Source organism: Manihot esculenta, chromosome 17 (assembly GCF_001659605.2).
Source record: "Manihot esculenta cultivar AM560-2 chromosome 17, M.esculenta_v8, whole genome shotgun sequence".
Lineage (NCBI taxonomy): Eukaryota > Viridiplantae > Streptophyta > Magnoliopsida > Malpighiales > Euphorbiaceae > Manihot > Manihot esculenta.
In genome coordinates this window covers 31,664,553-31,686,356 of record NC_035177.2, presented here as the reverse complement: position 1 = coordinate 31,686,356, position 21,804 = coordinate 31,664,553, and the positions used below count along the sequence as shown (strand labels likewise).

Below are 21,804 nucleotides of genomic sequence, written 5' to 3'. Positions count from 1 at the left end.
ATTACTAAAGATTTGGTTGTTTAAAAGAATAATGGTTTGCTATTTTATGTGCTGATTTATTTTGTTTAATTACACAATTTAGTGCCTGGATGACTGTTAGAAATTATGCATTAATTTAGATATATCAAGAGCAAACTTATACATTCGCTCTGGGGGCATTTTGACCTCAATACTTTCTCCATGGGATAATATGTAAAAGATAAAATTGAATCACAACAGATTCAGAACATAAAAAAACATTGTGCCGACACAGGAAAATTTTCAAGCACTCAAAAGACTTGAATCCCTATCAATTAAATTCAATTTTGTCCAAAGAACAGATTGTTGGATCTATACATTAAATGTCAACCAGAAAGTCAAATACAACACTTCTAAGCATAATATATTCATATGTGTGGGGAGAATGATCAATTACAATACAGGTTATATTTGTGTTTCAACTAGCCACAACATCCCCCTCTCTGTGCAACAGTACCATCTCTTGCGCCTGATGGGCCCTGGGGGCGTCCATATCCAACCTTGATACCTGAAGACTGCAATCACAGCCACAATTATGTCATAAAACAAGAATCAATTATTGGTGCAAGGAGAAATGCAAGGTCAAGAGTGCAGAAAGTAGAAAAAGCAATTCCTCATGTTGCATCTTATATGATAGCTATGGCTTCACAACCAGAAGAACAGGGATATGATGTTTAAAAGCATCCTCATCTCCTGTAACCCAATTACACAACCACAAACTTCCATAACTCCACCCAGCAGATCATCACATCAACACAAAACAAAAAGAAATAAAAGTTCATTGGCCTGCCATCAAATGAATGCAAGACAACCTGTAACTTACAAGATGCTCAGACTATCAAACACTTGGGCAGAGTTTCTATTTCACATTGGAAGCCATTCAGGACCTTGGCTTTTGGAAGCCAATGCCAGGCAGGTTTGGAACACATAGGATATAATAAATGAATAAGGAAAAATAATATTGATTCAAAACCCATATTTTGTCCCTACAATAAAATGAAACCTCATCCCCCAACACAGGCAGGCAGGAGAAAAAAAATGAACTCAAAGCTTACCTCATTGGATACGTCAAACACGCCTTCCTGGATATTCTGAAGGATCTTTCCTGCAGTCCTTATGAAGGCCTACACACACACACACACACAGAGAGGTTAGTACATTAGTTGGTACAATATTAAAATACATTTTAACTTCAGAATGTTCAAGTGAACATAAGAACAAGAATCTGCAGCATATTTAAACGCACTTCCTCAACATTTTGAGCTGTCCTTGCAGAAGCCTCCAAGAATAGAAGTCCATTTTCCTTAGCAAACTGTTCTCCTTCCTCTTTGCTGACAGCTCTTCGATGAGCAAGATCACATTTGTTCCCTACAAGCATGATCGTCATGTTGGGATTTGCATGCTGCCGAGCATCCTCTAGCCAGCTTGCTAAGTGATTAAATGTTTCTCTCCTGCATCACATCCCACATTTAATCGGGAAACAAATATATAAGCTTCATATGACACAATAATTGAAAGATCCTGGGCTAACACAGGGCACATGAAAATGAGTGCATTCAATTTTCAGAAATGATAGAATTAGGAGTCCAGTTATCCATGTACCCCATGTCGGACCAAAGCTTGTTAGTGTAACAGAGTAAAGTGGATGTTCAGATGCACACGCACAGAGTTGCAGACACAAACTGACCTTGTAATGTCGTAAACCAGAAGTGCTCCTGCTGCTCCTCTGTAGTATGATCTAGTAATGGACCTAAAAGATTCTTGGCCAGCCTGAAATCAAACAGAAAACTTTCTACACATTCATACACTAGAAGCGTTTAACAGAAAAGATAAACATTCAGTGTACAACACTACAAGTATGATAAATTATGAATACAGAACATATTCTCAACAAGTAATACCAAAATATACATCATGCATAAAGTATCATCCAATATTTCACTACATGGATAGCAATGCCACTAGTGAGAACTAGTTGTTGTTCCTCATTTCCTCACATCCAATTACTCAAAAGCTTGCCAACCAACTTCAACAATGAAACAAGAACTTACATGAGTTGCATATTTTAGTACTCAATAGCTGGATGAAGGGTTATGTACACTAAGCCATGGGTCCACTTTCCACCTCAATTGCCAATGTCAAAGGAGATAATGTATGCCATGCAAAGCCAAAAAATGGGACCCCTTATGCCTATCTAAAGAGAAAATTCATGAATATTAATCAATTTTTTATTGGAAATAAAATCTAGTTTGCAGGTTAACCAAGCAATAGACAGAAACCACTGAATATTAAGTGTGCGTTTGGTTGAGTCCAGTTGATTGGAATCAAATAAAAATCCAATAGATCGATGAACTGAAATTTTGATTACTAAATCCAATTATGCTCCACTACAGTCTACCAAACATGCTCTAAGACTAAGACTAACTAAAATAAAATAAAATAAAAAAGAAAATAATTCTCTTTTCTTTTCTTTTTTTCACAACTTCCTTCAATTTGTATTGACAACATTAAAGAACTGTAATTTTCTTTCGCTAAATTCATTGGTAGATTTTGATAGAATAGAAATTAATCAAAATGTTTGATAAGATGAGCAAGTAAAGAATTTTCCAAAGTAGTTTTACAATTAAAAATAGCCTAAATTCTTAGTCAACAAATAAAAATTTCGTCTACAAATCTTGACACTAGCGACCTAATTAAAATTTACTGACCAAGTTAACTGACCACAGTCCTGAAAATAATTCTCAGCTCCCAAATGCTTCCTAACTTATTGCCGAAAAAAACGAATAAATGAATTAAAACTTGCAAAGAAACAAAATAAGGGTCGGAGAAAAATAGGAAAAGAGCTTTAGTAAGAGAAAGGAAAGGGCAACATACAGTGTCCCAAATCTGAAGCTTGATGGGTCGACCATCGATGGTGACCATGCGAGCACCGAACTCAACACCGATAGTGAGATCATGTACAGGCTGAAACCTCTTATCCGTGAATTGCAAGAGCAGACATGATTTCCCTACTCCTGAAACCCCAAAAATAAAAAGAAAAAGAAAAAAAAAATCCAAACCCTCAATTCAAAACCCCCAGGGTTTCAGAAAACAAAATTACACAAAAAGAGCAAGCAAACAGACCGGTGTCTCCGATGATTATGTACTTGAAGAGGTAATCGTAAGACATTCCGAGAAGAGAAGGATGCGTCGGAGAGGAGGAGAAGGTAGAGGAATTGGGGCTGAGAGAAAGGGGAATGAAATGGGCTCTAATGGAAGAGGCAGCGTGACGTATAAATCACCGACATAGCATGTCTTTTTGCTTAGAGCAGATGAAGAATTGCGTGTTCTTACTTAATCTTTAATTTATTTCTATTAATGCCCCTCTATTTATGATTTATTCGCATTAATTTTTTATTTTAATGCATTTTTATTACTCTATCCCTATTTTTATTAAATTTTGAAAACATATAATTAAATTAATAAATTCCGTTGATTTAAAAAGTTATACTCTCCGATTCACTTTAATATGTCATTTAAGGTAAATCACTTAAATTATAATATGGTATTTAATAATTAAAATTAATTAATATTTTTTCATTTTTCTATCCAAACCTAAGGCAACAAGTCTAATTAAAATACCGAATAAGTTTTGATATAATATAATAATATTTTTAATTAAAAATATTAAAAATTTAATATTTTAATTAATATAAAAATAAAAAAATTACAGTAAATAATTTTAAAAATTTTATTAAAAATATTACTATATTAAATAATGATTTATTTAGACCTTAAAAAAATATTTCCTAATTTCCTTTTGTATATGATTGGAAGGATTGGAGGTTCTGAAGCAAAGATAGGGATGCTATGCTATGCTAGAGCCGCTGGGGAAAGAAAATATTGAAAGGGACACACTATCATTTGCTTCAACATTCCTCCTTATCCGGTTTTGGCAGGATCTACCGGTTCGATTGGCTTTGTGGATTCCAATTTCAAATGATTTCATTTAAAATCAATTCAAAATAGTTCCATTTCTTAGTGGTATAATATAATTTCAACCATTTGATTTTGATTTGAAATGTTTAAAATTTACAATCAGAATAAAAATCTTTCTACATATATTATAAGATTTAAATTTACAAGACATGCTTATAAGATATAATAATTTATTTAATTTTTAATGAAAAAATTTAGTACTATATTTGAAAGGACATAAAGTGAAGTAATACTTTACAGCAAGATTTCTAAATTTTTTATTATTTAAATGGTGGAGTTTTAAAGATAAAATCTTCTTAATCCACTATTTTAGTGAGTTGAAAATGAATATTTTGAATTCTTTTTAAAAAATTTCAAAAAAAAAAAATTTAAAAAACTATTTTCTCTCCCAAGTACGAACTTAAGGTTTCAAATCCTTGAAAAACTTTGTTTATTGTAAAAACAAACAAATATAAGTGTTTAGAAGGAAAAATTAAATTTTATCAAATCGAAACTGATTCTGATTTAGGTTCAACAAAGATAGAATCAAAACTATGGCCACGGAGTTTGACCTGAACCGGTCTCAACTGTCCCACAGCAACGCCCATATGTAAATACGCAATGATATCTACCAATCATTGCTCTGTCAAAAAATGATACGGATCTGGTTTGCCCTGCATCTCCTTTCTTCCCAGTTCATATCCATTAACAGATTATCTGATAAAAATTCAAATCTTTCCCACCTGATTCAAATGTTTCAGGAACATCAAATTTCCAATGAAGCAAACCCATGAAACGAAACCAGAAATGCTCAAGATGTCAGAAACCCAAGTTCAACTCTCTTCATGCATTTTTAAAGATGGTAGGACTACGAGGTCTTGTATTCGAACTCTAATCAGACCCACATCAATTCAACCCAGAAAGAAACAAACGCCAGGAAATTTGCAATACTGCTTCCATAATATTCAAGTTCCTGCAACAAACCTAGCAAGCTTGTATGAAAAACAAGGTTCAGAATTCATTCCTCATTGAGGTTTTGAAACAGCAAATTACAAGAGATGCTGTCATCCCAAAGGCCACAAAAGCTGATGATTTTCACTCTTCCATCGCGTCACCCCCATCAGTAACTTCCTCTTTAGCCTTCAATGGTGTAATCTTTGTTAGAAGGACCTCTGGAAACAGATGAACACACAAATCAATAATGAATAACAAAAAGAAAATTGAAAAATATATCACTACTTGAAACTAATAAAAAGAAAGATGAACTATTGTTTGAGCATACTAAATACCAATAATAGATCATATAAACAGATTGCTACATTCCAAAATTCAGTTTGAGCATACTAAATACCAATAATAGATCATATAAACAGATTGCTACATTCCAAAATTCAGGCACAACCAGTGAAAAATGCAGTTCAATGGCAGAGTTTATGCTAGGATTTTGCACAGTTCACAGGTATCCAAACTGAACCAGAATCGAAATTGTAGAAACTGAAGCGAACTAATATTAATGTTTTGATTTGATTCTTTTCTTTTTTTCCTCAAAATCCAAACCTATGCACTGAAACCAAAATCAATTATATATATAATTTTGTTATAACTAATGGGCTATGCAAAAATAAATTTTTAAGTTATAGAAATAAAATCTAATTTTCTTTATTTGTATTAATAGTTAACCTCATTTAAACTTGAACAGTTTGACTAGAAATAGTTTCTTATTCAAATTATGAAGAAGAAATATTTACAAGTAAATATTAACGTCTAATTTCCAGTGTTACAAATTCCACTCGCAATGTAAGTCGAGGTTTTAATTAATAGTTATTAATTATTTATATGAATAAAATACACTTAACATATTAACAAAATATACTCAAGTTAATAGAAGAATAATTTTAATATCTTTTATGCTAATTTAATAGAACATCTATATATTGCAGAAGAAAACTGTAAGTCCTGGTATATTTAAATGACGACCAACTTTAAAACCCGCACGGTGATCAAGTTTCTGACTCTCCCGGGTAGAAATTGCATAAAAACTTTTCAAGAACTGAATCCAAATGGAACCAGAAACAAGGAACCAAAACTGCCAATTTCAAACCGAACTGGACCTAATTAAGATCCGAAACCATATCCGGATCTCATGACCAATCCCACAGCTGGTCTAGGCAAAGTTTTCCACCCATATCGGCAATTAAGTCAGAAGCCACAGAGTACATAGAGGCAAGACCCTAGTGAAGGGCTCAATATTTTAGTCCCAACAGAGAGATCGTATGCAACCAAAGTATGCCAACTGTTCGAATGAAGCTGGGCTATGCTGCACCGAATCAACTTTTACACTCCAATGAAAAATGAGTGAAGAGGGAACCAAAACCCAACCTTAAGCTTCTCCTCGGAAACAACAATACAATCCTCTCTACGAACCAAGTCGGCAATAGTTTGACCTTTACTGCAGGACCACCCAACATAGATCTCAAGACTATTATACTTTCATCCCAATGGACCGAATAGCTACACTCTTAAGACTGAATATCTTCATATGAACCAAAGAGCGTGTCAGATGAGGTTCACTACAAACCAAAGGATGTAAAGACTCAATGTTCGAACTACCTACTGAGTGCGAAACTTCTTTGATGTCTAGATCCTCCAAAACCAAACCATCCGAGTCAGACCAATCTACTTCAACATCCAGAACAAGGGGAGAGAGGTCTGGAGGAGAATTTTGTTATGACTAAGAAGTAGAGTAGCTAGTATGTTGAATGTGTATGTGTAAGTTGGAGGGAATTAGTCCAGCAGTGGTTTCCACTTTCTTCAGTACAAATAGGAACCCATTTATAAAAAGGAATCTATCCAAGATCAATAATAGTAAAAAATATTTCTCTCTTCTATCTCTTTCTCTCTAATTATGCTCTGTCTTCCTCTATCTTCTCTTATTCTATTTATTACTTCTCCTCTTTCTATTTCTTTTCTCAACCCAATCTACTTCTATCTCTTTCTTTCCCTATTTCAATGTTTCAAGGGGAATTGCAGGTCTGGTATGTAATAACTTGCCATCAACCATGACTCAAAATTACAAAGTGATCAATGCACCTTCAGAAAGATGAAGAGCAGCGAAAACACAGAAGAACCATAGCTAGAAAAACAACTCTCAAAAGAGAGGAAGAGAGAAACCAAATAGGAGAAGGGGAAAGCTTTCAAAAGAGGTGTTAGGCAAATGAAGTCCCCACACCCCTTTTATATAAGAGTTTGAGGGAGCGAGAAAAGATGTTTTATCTCTCGCTCACCCCATTAATAAAAAATTTAATCATTCTTCCATGGGGAATCTGATTGTTCCCTACATTTAACAAGGCAATGTTTGGACTTCCCAACCCCCCCCCCCCACTCAATTGAGATGACTCCACTTCCAACACGTAGAAAAATGACACGTGTAAGAGTGAGCACTTGGTCTGTTCAATTTCAAGCCGAACCGAGCTGAAATAAAAAAACTGAGTAATTAAATAATATATTATAGAAGACCAAACCAAAAGTAATAACCAATTGAACTGAAATAAATCGGTTCAGTTCACTTCATCGGTTCTAATTTCAAGCTCAATAGCAAATTCTTAGAAATCCACAAAGGATACAAAAGATCTAATAAATGCTAAATATTAACACTGGACAAATGCAGAAAATCAACACATGAACCTAATACTATTAACAAAAATTACAATTAAATATCTAACTCAAACCATTTCCTCAAACATTCAAAGGAATTGTGCCTTTTTATCTCTTCTAAACAAATAGATTGAAACATTCTTTCACCAACAACAAGAATACAAATAGCAAATTCTTTACAAGATCCCAAATCAACCATTAAACGCAACCGAAAATTCAAAAAAATAGCAAAAATAATTACATTGAATCAGAGTAAAACCTATACATAATACTCAGATCCAGTAAAGTAAAACCCATTTCAAGCTATCCTCATTTTCATGACTTAAGATGATAATGTGGAGTCTACGCCATTGAGCATGTGGTTTTCTTCAATTGGGTATTATAGAAGAAGATTGTTGGCATTGTCGCTAACTTCAATCTGGAGGGTCGATGATGATGGCGAAGAGGATGATAAGATCTGAAGGAGTCAGCGGTGAGGGCGAAGAAGAAGATGATGATGATGATGTAGATTGGTCCACATATTTCATGGCATGCGAGACAGTGAATAGAGTTTAGAGAGGAAAAGGAAAGGGAAGAAGTGGAGAGTGACTGTGTGAGAGATATGAGAGGGAATGAAGGGTGGCTAGGATTTCTTTAAGTTTTTGTATATAAGGCTGGTCGATTCAGTTTATCTTATTGATTTCAATTAATTAACCAAACTGAGACGAATATATCAAATAATCAAATTGAACCTTTCGGTTCGGTTTGGTCTTTGATTTTTAATTGGCTGCTTGCTAGACACGTGTACATAAGAGTATTCTAGAAAGTGAACCTGAAGATTCACAAAACTCGAGGGGGGACAGATAATATATCTAGTACCTAATCCTGGAAACCATATTTGGACCTCATGACCATCCCACACTTGGTCTACGCAAAGTTTTCCAAAACCAAATCCCCTTATAGGTCCGAATCATATCTCAGACAAGGATCCTGCTCGGATCCCAAAAAATCAATCCGGATCTCAAACAAGGATTTGGTTTGAACCCTAGACAGTAAGGAGATTCGATCATGGTAAGACCTCAAGAAACAAGGAATCCTACATGAACGTAACTAATTGTTAGAAGAAGACATTAAATTCTACACGGGTTGCATATCCAAACCAACAAAGGACTCCAACACTAGCAGGACAAACTAGGACAGATGAATTCCACAAGGAATTTCCAAAAGGATTTAACTGACTGACTCTATATAAGAGCACCTCCAAATATATCTCTCGTTCTATTATCCTGACCTTTTACTCTTAGATTTTTCCATAAACCATCTACTGACTTAAGCATCGGAAAAATTGTCTATAACCAACAACCCGACATTCTTTCTCATCTTGTAGATCCAAACCCGACATCCATACTAGCAAATGAGATCAGGACAGCATCAGATACTATCGAATGTTCTAAAAAGGCATCAGTCTTATTAATCAAAAAAAGGTTGTGATATTTTAAAGCAGAATCATATGCATCCCAGCACTTAACAAATGTACGAGATTGGTTTCAAAAGCAGCTTCAGCCAGTGTTTGGTTAACTAAACAAAACACATCCTTTGTAACCACTTCTCTATAAGCATAAATTTCAAATATGTGTCATGATAGAATTGAATGCTAGAAGTTGCACAAGTAGATACTGACCGGTCTTCTTTGGAAATGTGTACCCTCTTGAACTGATATAGGTACGTGGATTTGGTAACATGTGGTTCCTTAGGTATTCCTTGTGTCCCTGTCCCACCGCATATTACAGGGGAAAATTTTCATCAAATATGATCTCAAGAAATCTTGACAATGACAGAGGCGACTGGCTGAAAACCACATACCTTTGTTATAACACAAACATCAACATTGCTTCCACTTCCCAAGTCATTGAAGACACCGGAGCATATCGCTTCACAAACAAGCTTTATACCTTCATCCCTCTACAAAGGTAAAATGCTTCACTGAGATTGGATATGAAAAAAGAGAAAGGCAACTGCAACACCATGTAGAGGATCGTAATATTTTCTTATTCATGTGTTCCTATTCAATGGTAAGTTAATCATTGCAAACTCATGCATCTTTGTATAAAACCAGATTACTAGCATCTTTGTATAACAGTTGTTTATTTTAACTGCAAAATTTTTTTCTTCAACGCCACAAGTATAAAACACTATTGACAAACTACTTACATTCAAGCCTTCTCTGTACTTTGATTCAAAAATAGCCATTGCAGCAAGAGAACCAGAACCCATTGTAGCAAATGGCAATGTGTCAGTTGATCCATGGGGATATATCTGCAAAATACCATTGCATTCACAAGAAATCAGACAATTTCATGGTTTTAAAGAAAGGTTCCAGGTACAAAAGCACCCTGCATCACAAGAACACTCACAGTATGTAAATGAGGCCCAGTGCAATCAACCCCACCAAGGACCAAAGCAGCTGATACATAACCTTGGTAGCTGGACAAAACATTAATCAGTCAGTATGCATGCTTACTATGAAGAGATACATAGTGAAATGCACAAAGTTGAAACACAAACTTGAAAAGATGCTTCTTAAGAAGAGTCAATGCTGTAATAACCCTTGATTCTCGGCCAGTATGGTAGCGATGCAACTGCAGCTGTGAGCTGACCATGTCTACACAAATGTAAACACCGTGGCAATGCCTTAGGTCCAGTAACATGAAAATGAGAAAAAAAAAAGTGTCCATCATGTTTAAGTGAAGTTCTATGAAGGCCTAAAACTACCAAGAATCTTAATAATACCTGTTACTGCTTCAGTATCAGCAGCAGTTCCTGCTCCACAACAATAAATGTTCGGTGCCATATAATGAATTTTCTCACAGTTCTTATCACAAACTATGGGACCCTCTGTTGCCCTAGTATCTGCCCCAAGAATGACGCCATCCTATATAGAATAAAGTAGAGAATTATTGATAAAGAAACTAAACAAGTTAGATACACTCAGGTAAAGTTTCGACAAGACAGATGCCAAGAATTAGCAACCATATGGACCAACAATATGGCAACCCCCAAAATTCAAGCAATGATCACAAACCACACACCCATCCACATCCATAAAGAATAATATCATAGTTTTCTGCCTTCACTCAGCTTTATAATTTTCTGTTTACGTGTTTATGTGTGTAGCATAATTCTTTTATATGTCTACTCATCAGGTATATTTGATGCCAATTAGTCATTCATCTGAGTATTTTTGAGGTTGACGACAATTTATAAGCAAGCAAGAAATGCTTGTATGCATGTGTATCGTGGGGAAACATTAGGACAAGAAACATGATGAACCCAATGAGCCTGCTCAACCCAACTCAACTGTGGCAATTTGAATTTTTAACTACAGGCAGGTTAGTTAACACTAGCCACAGCTTGAGAAATTCACAAGATTGCCCAGGCATAAAATTTAGTGATCAGAATCTGTGGTAATCATTAATCAAACATACAATGCTTTCAAAATTTCATCACTCAAGTTAAACTTATAATTATAAACACAAGAAACCCTAATAATTCTCACTTCTGACAATTCTGCTGTATCATTTCTCTTAAATGATACTCTTCACCCTCTAAATATTCAAACAGCATTTGCATTGACAGTTGTCAAGTTAAAAGAAGCTATTTACCATAATTATACTGAAATTAGATAATTGTTTCACAAAATAAGTCCAAATCAATTCCCAACATGATGTATCAACCCAAGTTTAAATCAAATTTGCAGATACAAAGCTACTCAGTTTCCACATTGTGTGCAAACAACTTTCAGTGGCAAACCAACTAAGGTGGTTCAAGGAAGCATACCACGGCAAACCCACCTGATTCTACTCGGATACAGGCTAAAATTCATGTTGCCATGCAAGTATGGTTATATAGAAATGCACAAACGAACCGGGCAATCTTACGCATGTTATATAAATACTTCAGGAAGAGGGGGAAAAAAAAACTAATTCCATGCCTCAGGATGACAGCCAGTCAATCTCAATGCTCACCCTAATGCAGCTTGTTATAGCTAAAATTTCTAAAACCAGAAAAGCTAATAAGACCAATCTATTCTCCTTCATCCTTACATCAGCCTGAAAATCATGACTGGTGACCTCAATCACACTATGGCTATGGCTATGGCTAGTCCAAAAATACAATCCTAAAAACTAAGGCTGTGGATTACAATCCTAAAAATGAACTCCAGAATTTCCGACACACTCGTACATCTCGAATAAGATTAACAGATTAGGAGACTCAGAACGCAATCAAATTAACTATACAACAGTTGCTGAGAACTAATTATCAAACTGAGTTACTTTTACAAATTCTACAGGAAAAAAAATGGAAATTAACATAATATATACACTTTAAGCATTATCATACCTGGAAAACTATACCAACAATTGTAGTTCCGGTTTTCCTAAAGGAGGGAGGGTTAACTCCCTTCTTTGCCAGCATATCGTTTCTTCTGCAGAGGTCGAAACTGAATCCACCCATTGGAGGAACATCTACCGCCAATTTCGACATTCTTTAGAAACTGGAAAATGCAATTGTGAACCAGCTGCTTGAAAGCAAAAGAAGAACAAAGGAACTGCTAAACAAGTAAAATAAGGACTTAGTAACTGAATAACTAAAGACCCATGATAGATCTCAACAAAATATCAATGGGTACCTGTAATCGAATCAAGAAGTAGCAGACTGGACTGAGAATTATGGATCGATTTGGAGGTTTATTTTGGCTTCGAACAATGTAACCTAACGGAGAAGAAAAGAGCTTTTTTTTTTTGGCTTAAGTGGGTCACGTTTAGGAGGTATTTGCCAATTCGGTTCTTTCTTAGGGGCCATTCGAGAAATTGGGCATACGTATTAAAATCCAACCCCAATTACCATTTAATTTATTAGAATAATTATAATTTAGAATTAAAAAATGTTTTTTAACAGAAAACATTATTCCGGTAAAAAAATTAAATTATTTTAAAAAATAACTTTCTCTTATAAAAAATAATATTTTTTATATTTAAAACTTTTATATATAAATGTTTAATATATTTTATTTAAATTAAAATTACATAATAAAAAATAAATTATTCCATTAAAAAATACTTTTTACAAAAAATATCTACATAAAATATTTTTCATAAAAAATATATTCAAATACATATTAATTTTTATAAACAAACAAAGTTTTAATATATAAAGTTTATTAAAAATTATAATTTAATGTCGTTATTTTTATTTTAAAACAAAATTCTATAATTTAGTTTATTTATTCAAATTACTGATAATTTAAGTTTTAATTAAAAATTAAATTTATGAAATATTATATTAATAAATTGGTTTATTTAACCAATATTATATTTAAATAATTTTTTTGGAAATATTTAAATAGTTAATTTTGTTTAATATTTTAATATATATTATATATAAAATATAGCAAGTATCATCCCATAAAAATAAATTTATTTTTATCCTTACATATTTTAAGAGAATGTATTTAAAAATTTAAAAGCAATAAATTTTACATCATATATTCTTAATATGTCATCCAATCACACTGTTTCATTAAAATTGAGTACACATTCTTATTAAAATATTCTAAAAAATATATTTTATTTTTAATATATATTAAATAAAAATATATCATTAAATTAATAAATAATTATCATCTCAAAATTAGAAAATAATTTACAATTCTAAATGAAAAAGAAAAAAACTTATTTTTATGGGAGGGATAAGGGAGAGAGTAAATTTTTTATTAAAATATTTTCTATCTACCTTATTTTAAATTATTAACAGTTATATATTGAGTCAGGCACTAGCTGTCAACAATAATCGCTTTAAATTGAAAAAATTAATTGAATCGAATTGATTTAAAAATTTAGTTTGATTTTTTATATATTTCAATTTGATTCGGTTTTTAATTTCAGAAATTTCGATTATTTTAGTTCGGTTCGATTTTAATTAGAAAAAAACTGAAAAAAACAAACCAAATCGATTAGTGATAATAATATATTTTTTCAATAATATAGAGAAATTAAATCATATTAAAATTAAAATATTTTAATTAAATTTTAAAATATTACAAATAAAGTGTAAAAAGTAAAAAAATTATTAAAAGTTGAAACCGATCAAACCGAATCAGATCTGTTCAGTTCGATTTGATTTCTGACCAAAATCGATTCGGTTCGATTTTTATAAACACTAAAATTTTGATTTTTGGTTTATTCGGTTCGGTTCGATTTTAAACCGAACCGACCGAATGCTCACCCCTAGTTGGCACTCGAAAGTAGGGTAATATGACAAAGGTCTGATTATATAATATTTCATTCCACCCATAAAATAAAATTTTGAACGCCATAAGTCTCTATTTTTATCAAAATCTACCCTCTCAATTATACAAATCATGAAAATGTATCGTTAGATAATATAATTCAATAAAATTTCATTATATTTATAATTACAAAATTTCATATTTACTATACTAGTTAAATTTTTCAAAATATATGATAACCGACCTATCTTATAAAATCTAATGATCTCGAATATTAAGATACACTATTATAACACAATTACTTTTAAATTCAAAATATTTTATTATATTCATAAATTTTTTTTCGCTACATTAATATTTACAATTATAAATTAATTAAAATATTAAGTATATGTAAATAAGTTAAAATATAAATATAATCAAATGTATTAAAATATTTTAATTCAATTTTTTCATAATTTATATTAATTTAACAAATTATATAATACAATAAATTATATAATTATATTCTAATTATAATTTATTGATCATTAAAATATGAAAATAGCCTTTTTTTTATATAGTTTTTTATAAAACACCAATATAGTTTTTTAGTGTATGATTTTATTTGGAAAATTATAATTAAAATCAATATGATTGATAATTTATCATAACGTTTTACTATAAATTATAAATAATTGTAAAAAATATTTGTTTGTTAAATTTTATCAAATGATCAATTATTAGTTTATCATATTTTTTTAATTAAAAAATGAAAATTAATTAATTAATTTTTAAATATACAATTAAATAATTAATTTTATTAAAATGTAGGAACTTAATATATAGTAATTATTTGAATTTAGAGGCCTTCCATTTGGATATCCAGCAATGAAGTCTTCACGGCCATGGGCCAGCCAGTTCCGACCAGTTTTGGGTTGGAATAATCGATTCGAAAAGCATTTTTGTCCAAAACGGATATAAATCAAGCCGATTCTGATTTTGAATGATTTCAGGTCGAATACGATTTTGATTCAAAATTACTTACAGTTCAAAACGATTTAATTTCAATTACAATTTGACCCAAATTGAATTTTTAAAAATACAACAATACTAATATCTTTCACATTAAAATATATAAATTTATTATAAAAATTTACAAATTTAAAAAACATATTTTTATATATAAAAATTAAAAAGAACCAAATTAATTAATATAATTTTTTTTAAAAATGATTTTTTTTAAATAATTTTCATTCAAAATCACAATTTTTATTTATTTTAAATTTAATCACTCAATTTTAATTTTTTTTCTTAAAACTCCTCAAATTTTAATTTATTTTCATTAAAACTCTTTTTTACCTATTAGTGTAGATTTTCAGATTAACATAACTAAAAAAAATATATATTTTTCTCTTTTTTATTATTCATTTTCCATTTTTATTTTATCTATTCACTCTTTTGTTTTATTTTTATTTTTTTATGTATTTACTCATACAATTTATCAATTATTTATTATTTTATTTTAATAATTTAATTAATATATTTTATTTTTGAATCACAATAAAAAAATTTATTAATAATAAAAATATTAATTAGATACAATTTTATTTTAAATATTAATGAATAAGTTTTTTAACATAATTTTATACATATTTATAACAAAATTAATTATATATAATTATTATTCTATTCTAAATTTAATTTTTTTTAATTTTTTGTTATAGATAGCTATAATAATTTTAGGTAACTTTAAATTTAGAAGAAGAAAAAAAGAGAAAATATGTAGTTTTTTTTATAGATAAAGGAAGAATAAAAATATAAAATAAACAATAGACACTATAAAAATTTTCAGGATTACCAACGGATTTTTCCATTGGTAAGCCTGTAAAAATCCGTTGGTAAATGAATTACCAATGGATTACTAACGGATTATGATCCGTTGTTAAAAAGCTCGTTATTTTTGCCAACGGCTTTGAAGTCCGTTAGTATTACTAATGGATTTATTAACGGAATTTCCGTTAGTAATACTAACGGATTTTAAATCCGTTAGTAAATTGAGAGAAAAATAATTTATTAACCGATTTTAAATCCGTTGGTAAATCCGTTAGTAAATCTATTAAAAATTTAAATACTTTTAAAATAATTATTATTTCAATTAAATAATAAATTTCATTATTAATATTATTTTTATTTTTTATTTCAATTAAATAATAAATTTCATTATTAATATTATTTTTTATTAATTCAATAAGATTTAAAATTATATTATTATTGTTATTAAATTTGTAATTTATGTCCAATATTTATTAGAAATATATAGAAAGTAGAAATAAGAGAAAAGTAGATGAGAGAAAATGATAAAAAAGAAAAAGAAAGAAAAAAGAGAAAAGAAAAAAATGATAGAAAAATAAAAATTATGAAAAAGAAGGAAGAATGAGAGTAGAGTAAAAAGATGATAGAAAAATGAGAAAAAAAGAGGAAATGATTAGAGAAGAAAATAATAGAAAAAGTATAGATAAAAAGAAAATGATAGAAGAAAATAATATGAGAGGAAATAATATGAATGATAATTATAGAGAAAATTAAGAATAAGAGAAGAAAAGGAAGAAAATAATGGAAAGAAAATAGAGAAAGTGAAAGGAAAATTATGGAAGAAAATAAAGAAAATAATTGAAGAGGGAAGAGAATGAGATAAAAAAGGATAAGAAATGAAAGGATAAGAAATGAAAGGAAAATAATAGAAAAAAAAATGAGATAAGAAAGTGAAATGAAGGAAAGTAATAGAAAAAGAAAGAAAATGAGGGAAAGGGAAAGAAAATGGAAAAAGTAAAAATGATAAAATGAATGAATGATAAAAGGAGAAAAATTGGTATTATATTTATAAAAGTAGATCACTAACGGATTTACTGACGGATTCAAATCTGTTAGTAAATTCTGGAAAAAAAAAGCGGGCTTTTTCCCTCCAAAAATTATTAATGGATTTTCAAATCCGTTAGTAAATTCTGAAAAAAAAAAGCGGGCTTTTTCCCTCCAAAAATTACTAACGGATTTTCAAATCTGTTAGTAAATCCGTTGGTATTACTAACGGATATTTATCCATTATTAATCTGTTAGTATTACTAACGGTTTACCGACGGATTTCAAATCCGTTGGTAAATTTTTATATAAAATTTTATATAAAAATTTACCAACGGATTTTCAAATTCGTTAGTAAATTTATTGAAATTACTAACGGATATTCATCGGTTAGTAATCCGTTAGTAATCGGTTAGTAATCCATTAGTATTACTAACGGTTTACCAACGGATTTTAAATCCGTTGATAAATTTTTACATAAAATTTTTTATATTAAGATTTACCAACGGATTTTTAAATCCGTTAGTAAATCTGTTAAAATTACTAACGGATTTTCATCCGTTAGTAAAATCCGTTGGTAAATCACAACTTTCTTGTAGTGAGAAGTGAGATTTTTTTTTAATTTATATTAATTTGAAAATATGTAAATTATAAGTAAAAAGGAATTTAATGAAAGTTTAATTGAAATTTAAGGAGTTTTAAAAAATAAATTAAAATTAAGTGATTAAAATAAAAATATATTAAAAATCGAGTGATCTTAAATAAAAATTACCCAAAATTTTAAGTTGAATTAATTTTGATTTGAATCAGTCAGTATTAATCCAGTTCAGAAATTGAAATTGGTTGAATGGTCCGGTCCTGAGTTTGATTTGGCCAGTGGGCAGGACTGGGTGAAGTGTGGTGGGCTGCTTCAATAGATGGAAATTAAAATTTTCATAATACAATTAATTTAGCGATTTTTAAATTAATTAACTCAATAATATAATTAATTAAATTTTGAATTAATTGTATTTCAAACAGCTTAAATAAGAAAATCAATTTTGATAAAAATAGGAAAATATTAGCTTAGGTCTAGGCCTTCAAGATTTATATTTTTGTTCAAAATATTTTATATGAAAATTATTTTTTAATAAAATAATTTATTTTGTATTATTTTATTAATTTATATATAACAGTGTTAATTTTATTTTTAATAAATATAAAATAAAGGAGCTCATAGTCAAAATTGTAAAAAATAAGAATAAAAATTCTATTGAAAGTTGTCCTGAATTACTGGCTAGCTAACACCAGCAATGTATTATTGAGAATTCCCTCTTGCTACATTTCAAATTCTTAACCAACTAATCCATTTTGTTCTTTTTTGCAGGTAGCTAATTCCAGGCCTCTTCTTTCTTAGATATCGTCTGTTCAGCTGGCTCAACCTCCAGTTGCAGGCCTCGCTGGAATTCCACGTAAGGGTACGCAACAGGATATTCATCTGCTTTTATTTTCCATCTGCACATCAATACTAAAATCGTCTCTAAAACTAAAATAAAAATCCAACTAAAATTATATTAAAAAAAATAATATATAGTCCAACATTATCCACTAACCCATGATTAAAAAGATTTAATTATTTCAATTAAAGCATAATTATTTTGGTTCCTAAGTGGGAAGCAGAGTATGAACCCAACATTAATTAGATATTATATATTTGTTTATTAAAAATTAATTAATTTAAAATATGTATAATTGATGATGATTATGTTGTAGGGATGTAGATGCTGAAATTTTACCTATAATTAAGGACAAGATGATGAAGGAAGAATGCAATCACCACTTTAGCTAGCTCGGCCCCTGGACATAGCCGAGCTCCACCACCAAACGGCATCATCTTTTTGCTTGTCGTTTTATCCTGTCATCAATTCAGAATAATTTTTTTCCTGTATTGCAAATGTTTATATGTGAGATTTTGTAACTCATGACAACTTACAGAACTCCATCTCCATGGATTAAACTCGAAAGGGTTTTCATGAAGGGATGCATCAAGATGTGCTCCTGTGAACATTGGTAAAACTTTCCATCCGGAAGGAATGACATATTCTGCAGCAATAACAAACACCCACCTCTGCAATATAAATTATTCCATGCAATCGTTGTACCGAACAAGACAGTAGAATTTTATTTGTATAAATTTTCACAAATATATAAATATATAAACAACGAATTAAAATTGTTTATTAACCTTTGTATTTCACATCTTCAAGAGCTTTCCGATGGACGAACTTGACAACGTTCCCACATCTCATAGATTCTGATATTACCTGCTAGTTTGAAGGATCTGTAGTTAACTTCTAGCTTAATTATGTGAAACTGTTAAAACAATATTAGTATCTTGGTTTTAAGGTTGGGCTTGGGTTTGTAATAGAAACAACAACGAAATTTTCATGAGTTGCATAAGCGTTACATTAATGGTGAACTCCATTTTCTGGTAATCTTCCCAGTCCAAGGGTTTCCCATCCTCTTTGCTTCTTCTTATAACTTCATGTTCTTTCTGCATCATTGAAAAAGGGAGAGAAAAAAAGTGAAGAAGATAGGGAAATAACTGGCTAGATCTAATCCACCGTAGACCTAAGATACTTTTTATAAAAAATCTACTCGTCTGTGTCTTGGTTGTCTTCGTTTATGATAGATTGAATCTAGATAAATATCTACGAAAGAAAACAAATAATGAAGAGAGAAACTAAGAAGAAAGGACAACCTTCAAGCTTTCAAAAGCAACGGGTGAATGCGCAAGAAAGTAAACAATTAAAGAAATGAGTGTCGAGGTTGTCTCATAGCCTCCAAGCAAGATGTCCAATACAATGCTTACAGTCTCATCATCACTTAGCCTCCTTTTTGATAAAATAACATCCAAGAAGTCTTCTTTTCTTGCTATCTCCACATTCATCTCCTTTTCCTTTTCTTTGATTATCTCTCTCACGGTGGAAGAAAGCTTTTCTCTTGCCTAATATTAAACCATATATATTAGAAGAGAACTTAAGAATTAATCCGTAACATACAATATAATTGAAGAAAGGAAAGCTCATTGGTACTGGAATCGTCTACGGCCGCCGAGAGATCTCTAGTTCGAATACCAGTCGAAACTAATCGTACCAAAAAAAAATCCATAACATACAATATAGTGGTCCAATGGAACTCACCTTTACTGCTTTGGAATAAGGCGATCCAGGGAAGTGTAATGGCAGAGAGACGAACCCTTTCATGTAAGTTCGAAAAAGTTTCAATATCTTCGAGGCTACTGGCTCATCTGGTTCAATACCCATAAGGGTGTTCACCATGAGATCGAGTGTGAACTGTATTAAAATCACAAATCAAGCAAGATAATTATAACCAAACAAATAGTTTACTTCATTGTTGCAAGAAGCTTAGTGGGATGCAAGTGATTTTGCTTTATTGATTACCTTTCTAATATCTTTGTGAAAGCCAATTTCTTTACGATCTTTCCATGATTCCATCATTGAGATAGAGAATTTCTCCACACAGTGAAGGAAGCTGGGGGTCGATTTAGACACGGTGATGAAGCTTACGGCGATGTTTCTTAGCTTTTTATGAAGGTCACCGGTGATGTGAAGCAATGAGAACTTGCCGAGAATGTCATGCATGGCTGTAGGGTAGCTGGCTCGGAATAATTTTCCTTCGTTTTGAAGGATAAACATGTTGAAATCATAATCACAAGAAACTATAGCAGGGTAACCAAACAGATGTGATTTGAAAATTTTCCCATACCTGCAAAGATCAAAACTGAAACTTAGGTCACCATATCTCAAGACAAGAAAAAGAAGAACAAAGCATAAGGTTTCTGTTAGGACATGACATTATATTTCAAGTTGAAGAGAAAACAACCTAGAACAACGTTGTTGCAAGAAGAAGCCCATGGAATTTGATCTATGAGGCTTGAGAAGTGCAAGAGTTTCTCCACAGAGAGGCCACCCCATAGTTCCCTTAGGCAAATTTGCTGGGTTTTTTCTTGTGAGAAGACGAGAGAGAACAAAGGCCAAGCCTAGGCCTAAAAAAAGAGTTAATAAAATGGGGAAGAAATCAAGAACAACCATGGTTGGTAGATGACTAGCTTGATTGCTGTAATGGAATGAAGATTGAAGAAGGGGACATCTAGTGTTTGGACTCCGCTGTTTGGACTCCGCTTTTCAACTGGAGAATGCTCAATTGTGCTCGATTTTGTATTTTTTCGAAATAAAAAAAAATTAAAATATAATTTTATCTTTTAGATTTTTGTGGATACTAACTAATAAGATTATCTTTTGGATTATTCTCTGAGATAGAAATGGAAAAAAACAACTTGACTTACAACTATAAACTAAAATTGGGAGACTATTTGAGCTGTTCTGTAATATACGTTTAATAAGTTTCCATATATTTAAAGATTTAGTCATTTAAATATTATTTTTATTAGTTTAATAATTTGTTAGTCTAAAGTGGGGCCAATTTTTATTAATTTAATGTTAAAAAACAAATATATGAAAATTCCAATATCTTGTTGGAGACCCACATCTTCCAAATTAAAATAATAATAATAATAATAATGAAAAGAATATATAGGAAGAGGATCCAAATCGAATTGGTTTCTATTATTAATTAATATAGAATAGAAATTTTTTTTATATATAAGTATATATAATTATATAAAAATATATTAATTATACGGCATATATGTTAAATTAATTTTTTTTTTAACTAGAAATTAGGAATTAGGATAGTAGAATTTAAAATTTCTCAGAAGTATTCAGATGCACTTACTATCAAGACTAAATCTGCGAGTGCGTAGGTTAAACTAATTTAGAACTACGAAAATAATAAAATTAGTAATTAATTAGAAAATATTTTATAACATAGGTGATAATCGTCGGGTTTCACCACTCTGGAGAAAGGCTGGGTCCGAGGAGATAATGCTAACCCAAAGCCCTGGAAGCCTTCTCTGAGCAGCCGGATCATCATTTTAGCCCTGACCCGAGCATGCCAAGCAGGCCGGGTCATGTACGAGCCTGAGTCTAGTGGAGAGAAATCCAGCC

The 21,804-nt window shown here is 30.9% G+C and overlaps 3 protein-coding genes across 6 annotated transcripts; all 3 read right to left on the bottom strand.

Moving 5' to 3' along the window:
- Positions 1 to 258: 258 nt before the first annotated feature.
- LOC110604649 (ras-related protein RABB1b) lies at positions 259 to 3,338 on the bottom strand. The gene is made up of 6 exons (XM_021742908.2): positions 3,142 to 3,338; positions 2,893 to 3,032; positions 1,706 to 1,788; positions 1,265 to 1,469; positions 1,074 to 1,142; positions 259 to 533 (listed from the first exon to the last, which is right to left on the bottom strand). Exons 1-6 carry the CDS (start codon positions 3,185 to 3,187, stop codon positions 441 to 443), a joined length of 636 nt encoding a protein of 211 aa, XP_021598600.1. The 5' UTR covers positions 3,188 to 3,338; the 3' UTR covers positions 259 to 440.
- A 1,454-nt stretch (positions 3,339 to 4,792) lies between these two features.
- Positions 4,793 to 12,456, bottom strand: LOC110605640 (proteasome subunit beta type-7-A). Of its 4 annotated transcripts, none has more exons than XM_021744273.2 (9): positions 12,299 to 12,456; positions 12,010 to 12,217; positions 10,399 to 10,540; positions 10,174 to 10,270; positions 10,023 to 10,092; positions 9,820 to 9,924; positions 9,472 to 9,570; positions 9,290 to 9,377; positions 4,793 to 5,147 (listed from the first exon to the last, which is right to left on the bottom strand). In XM_021744273.2, exons 2-9 carry the CDS (start codon positions 12,151 to 12,153, stop codon positions 5,071 to 5,073), a joined length of 822 nt encoding a protein of 273 aa, XP_021599965.1. In that variant the 5' UTR covers positions 12,154 to 12,217; positions 12,299 to 12,456; the 3' UTR covers positions 4,793 to 5,070. The 4 variants fall into 4 exon arrangements, with proteins under 4 accessions (XP_021599965.1, XP_021599968.1, XP_021599966.1 ...); XM_021744276.2 differs by having other exon boundaries at positions 12,010 to 12,163; positions 12,299 to 12,450; XM_021744274.2 differs by having other exon boundaries at positions 12,010 to 12,220; positions 12,299 to 12,449.
- Positions 12,457 to 17,960: 5,504 nt separating this feature from the next.
- On the bottom strand, positions 17,961 to 20,980 carry LOC110605043 (cytochrome P450 724B1). Its single transcript, XM_021743341.2, has 9 exons — positions 20,621 to 20,980; positions 20,179 to 20,503; positions 19,918 to 20,070; positions 19,476 to 19,721; positions 19,182 to 19,268; positions 18,960 to 19,038; positions 18,708 to 18,817; positions 18,511 to 18,629; positions 17,961 to 18,229 (listed from the first exon to the last, which is right to left on the bottom strand). The coding sequence occupies exons 1-9, from the start codon at positions 20,827 to 20,829 to the stop codon at positions 18,106 to 18,108; spliced, it is 1,452 nt and encodes a 483-aa protein (XP_021599033.1). The 5' UTR covers positions 20,830 to 20,980; the 3' UTR covers positions 17,961 to 18,105.
- Between the last annotated feature and the right edge of the window lie 824 nt (positions 20,981 to 21,804).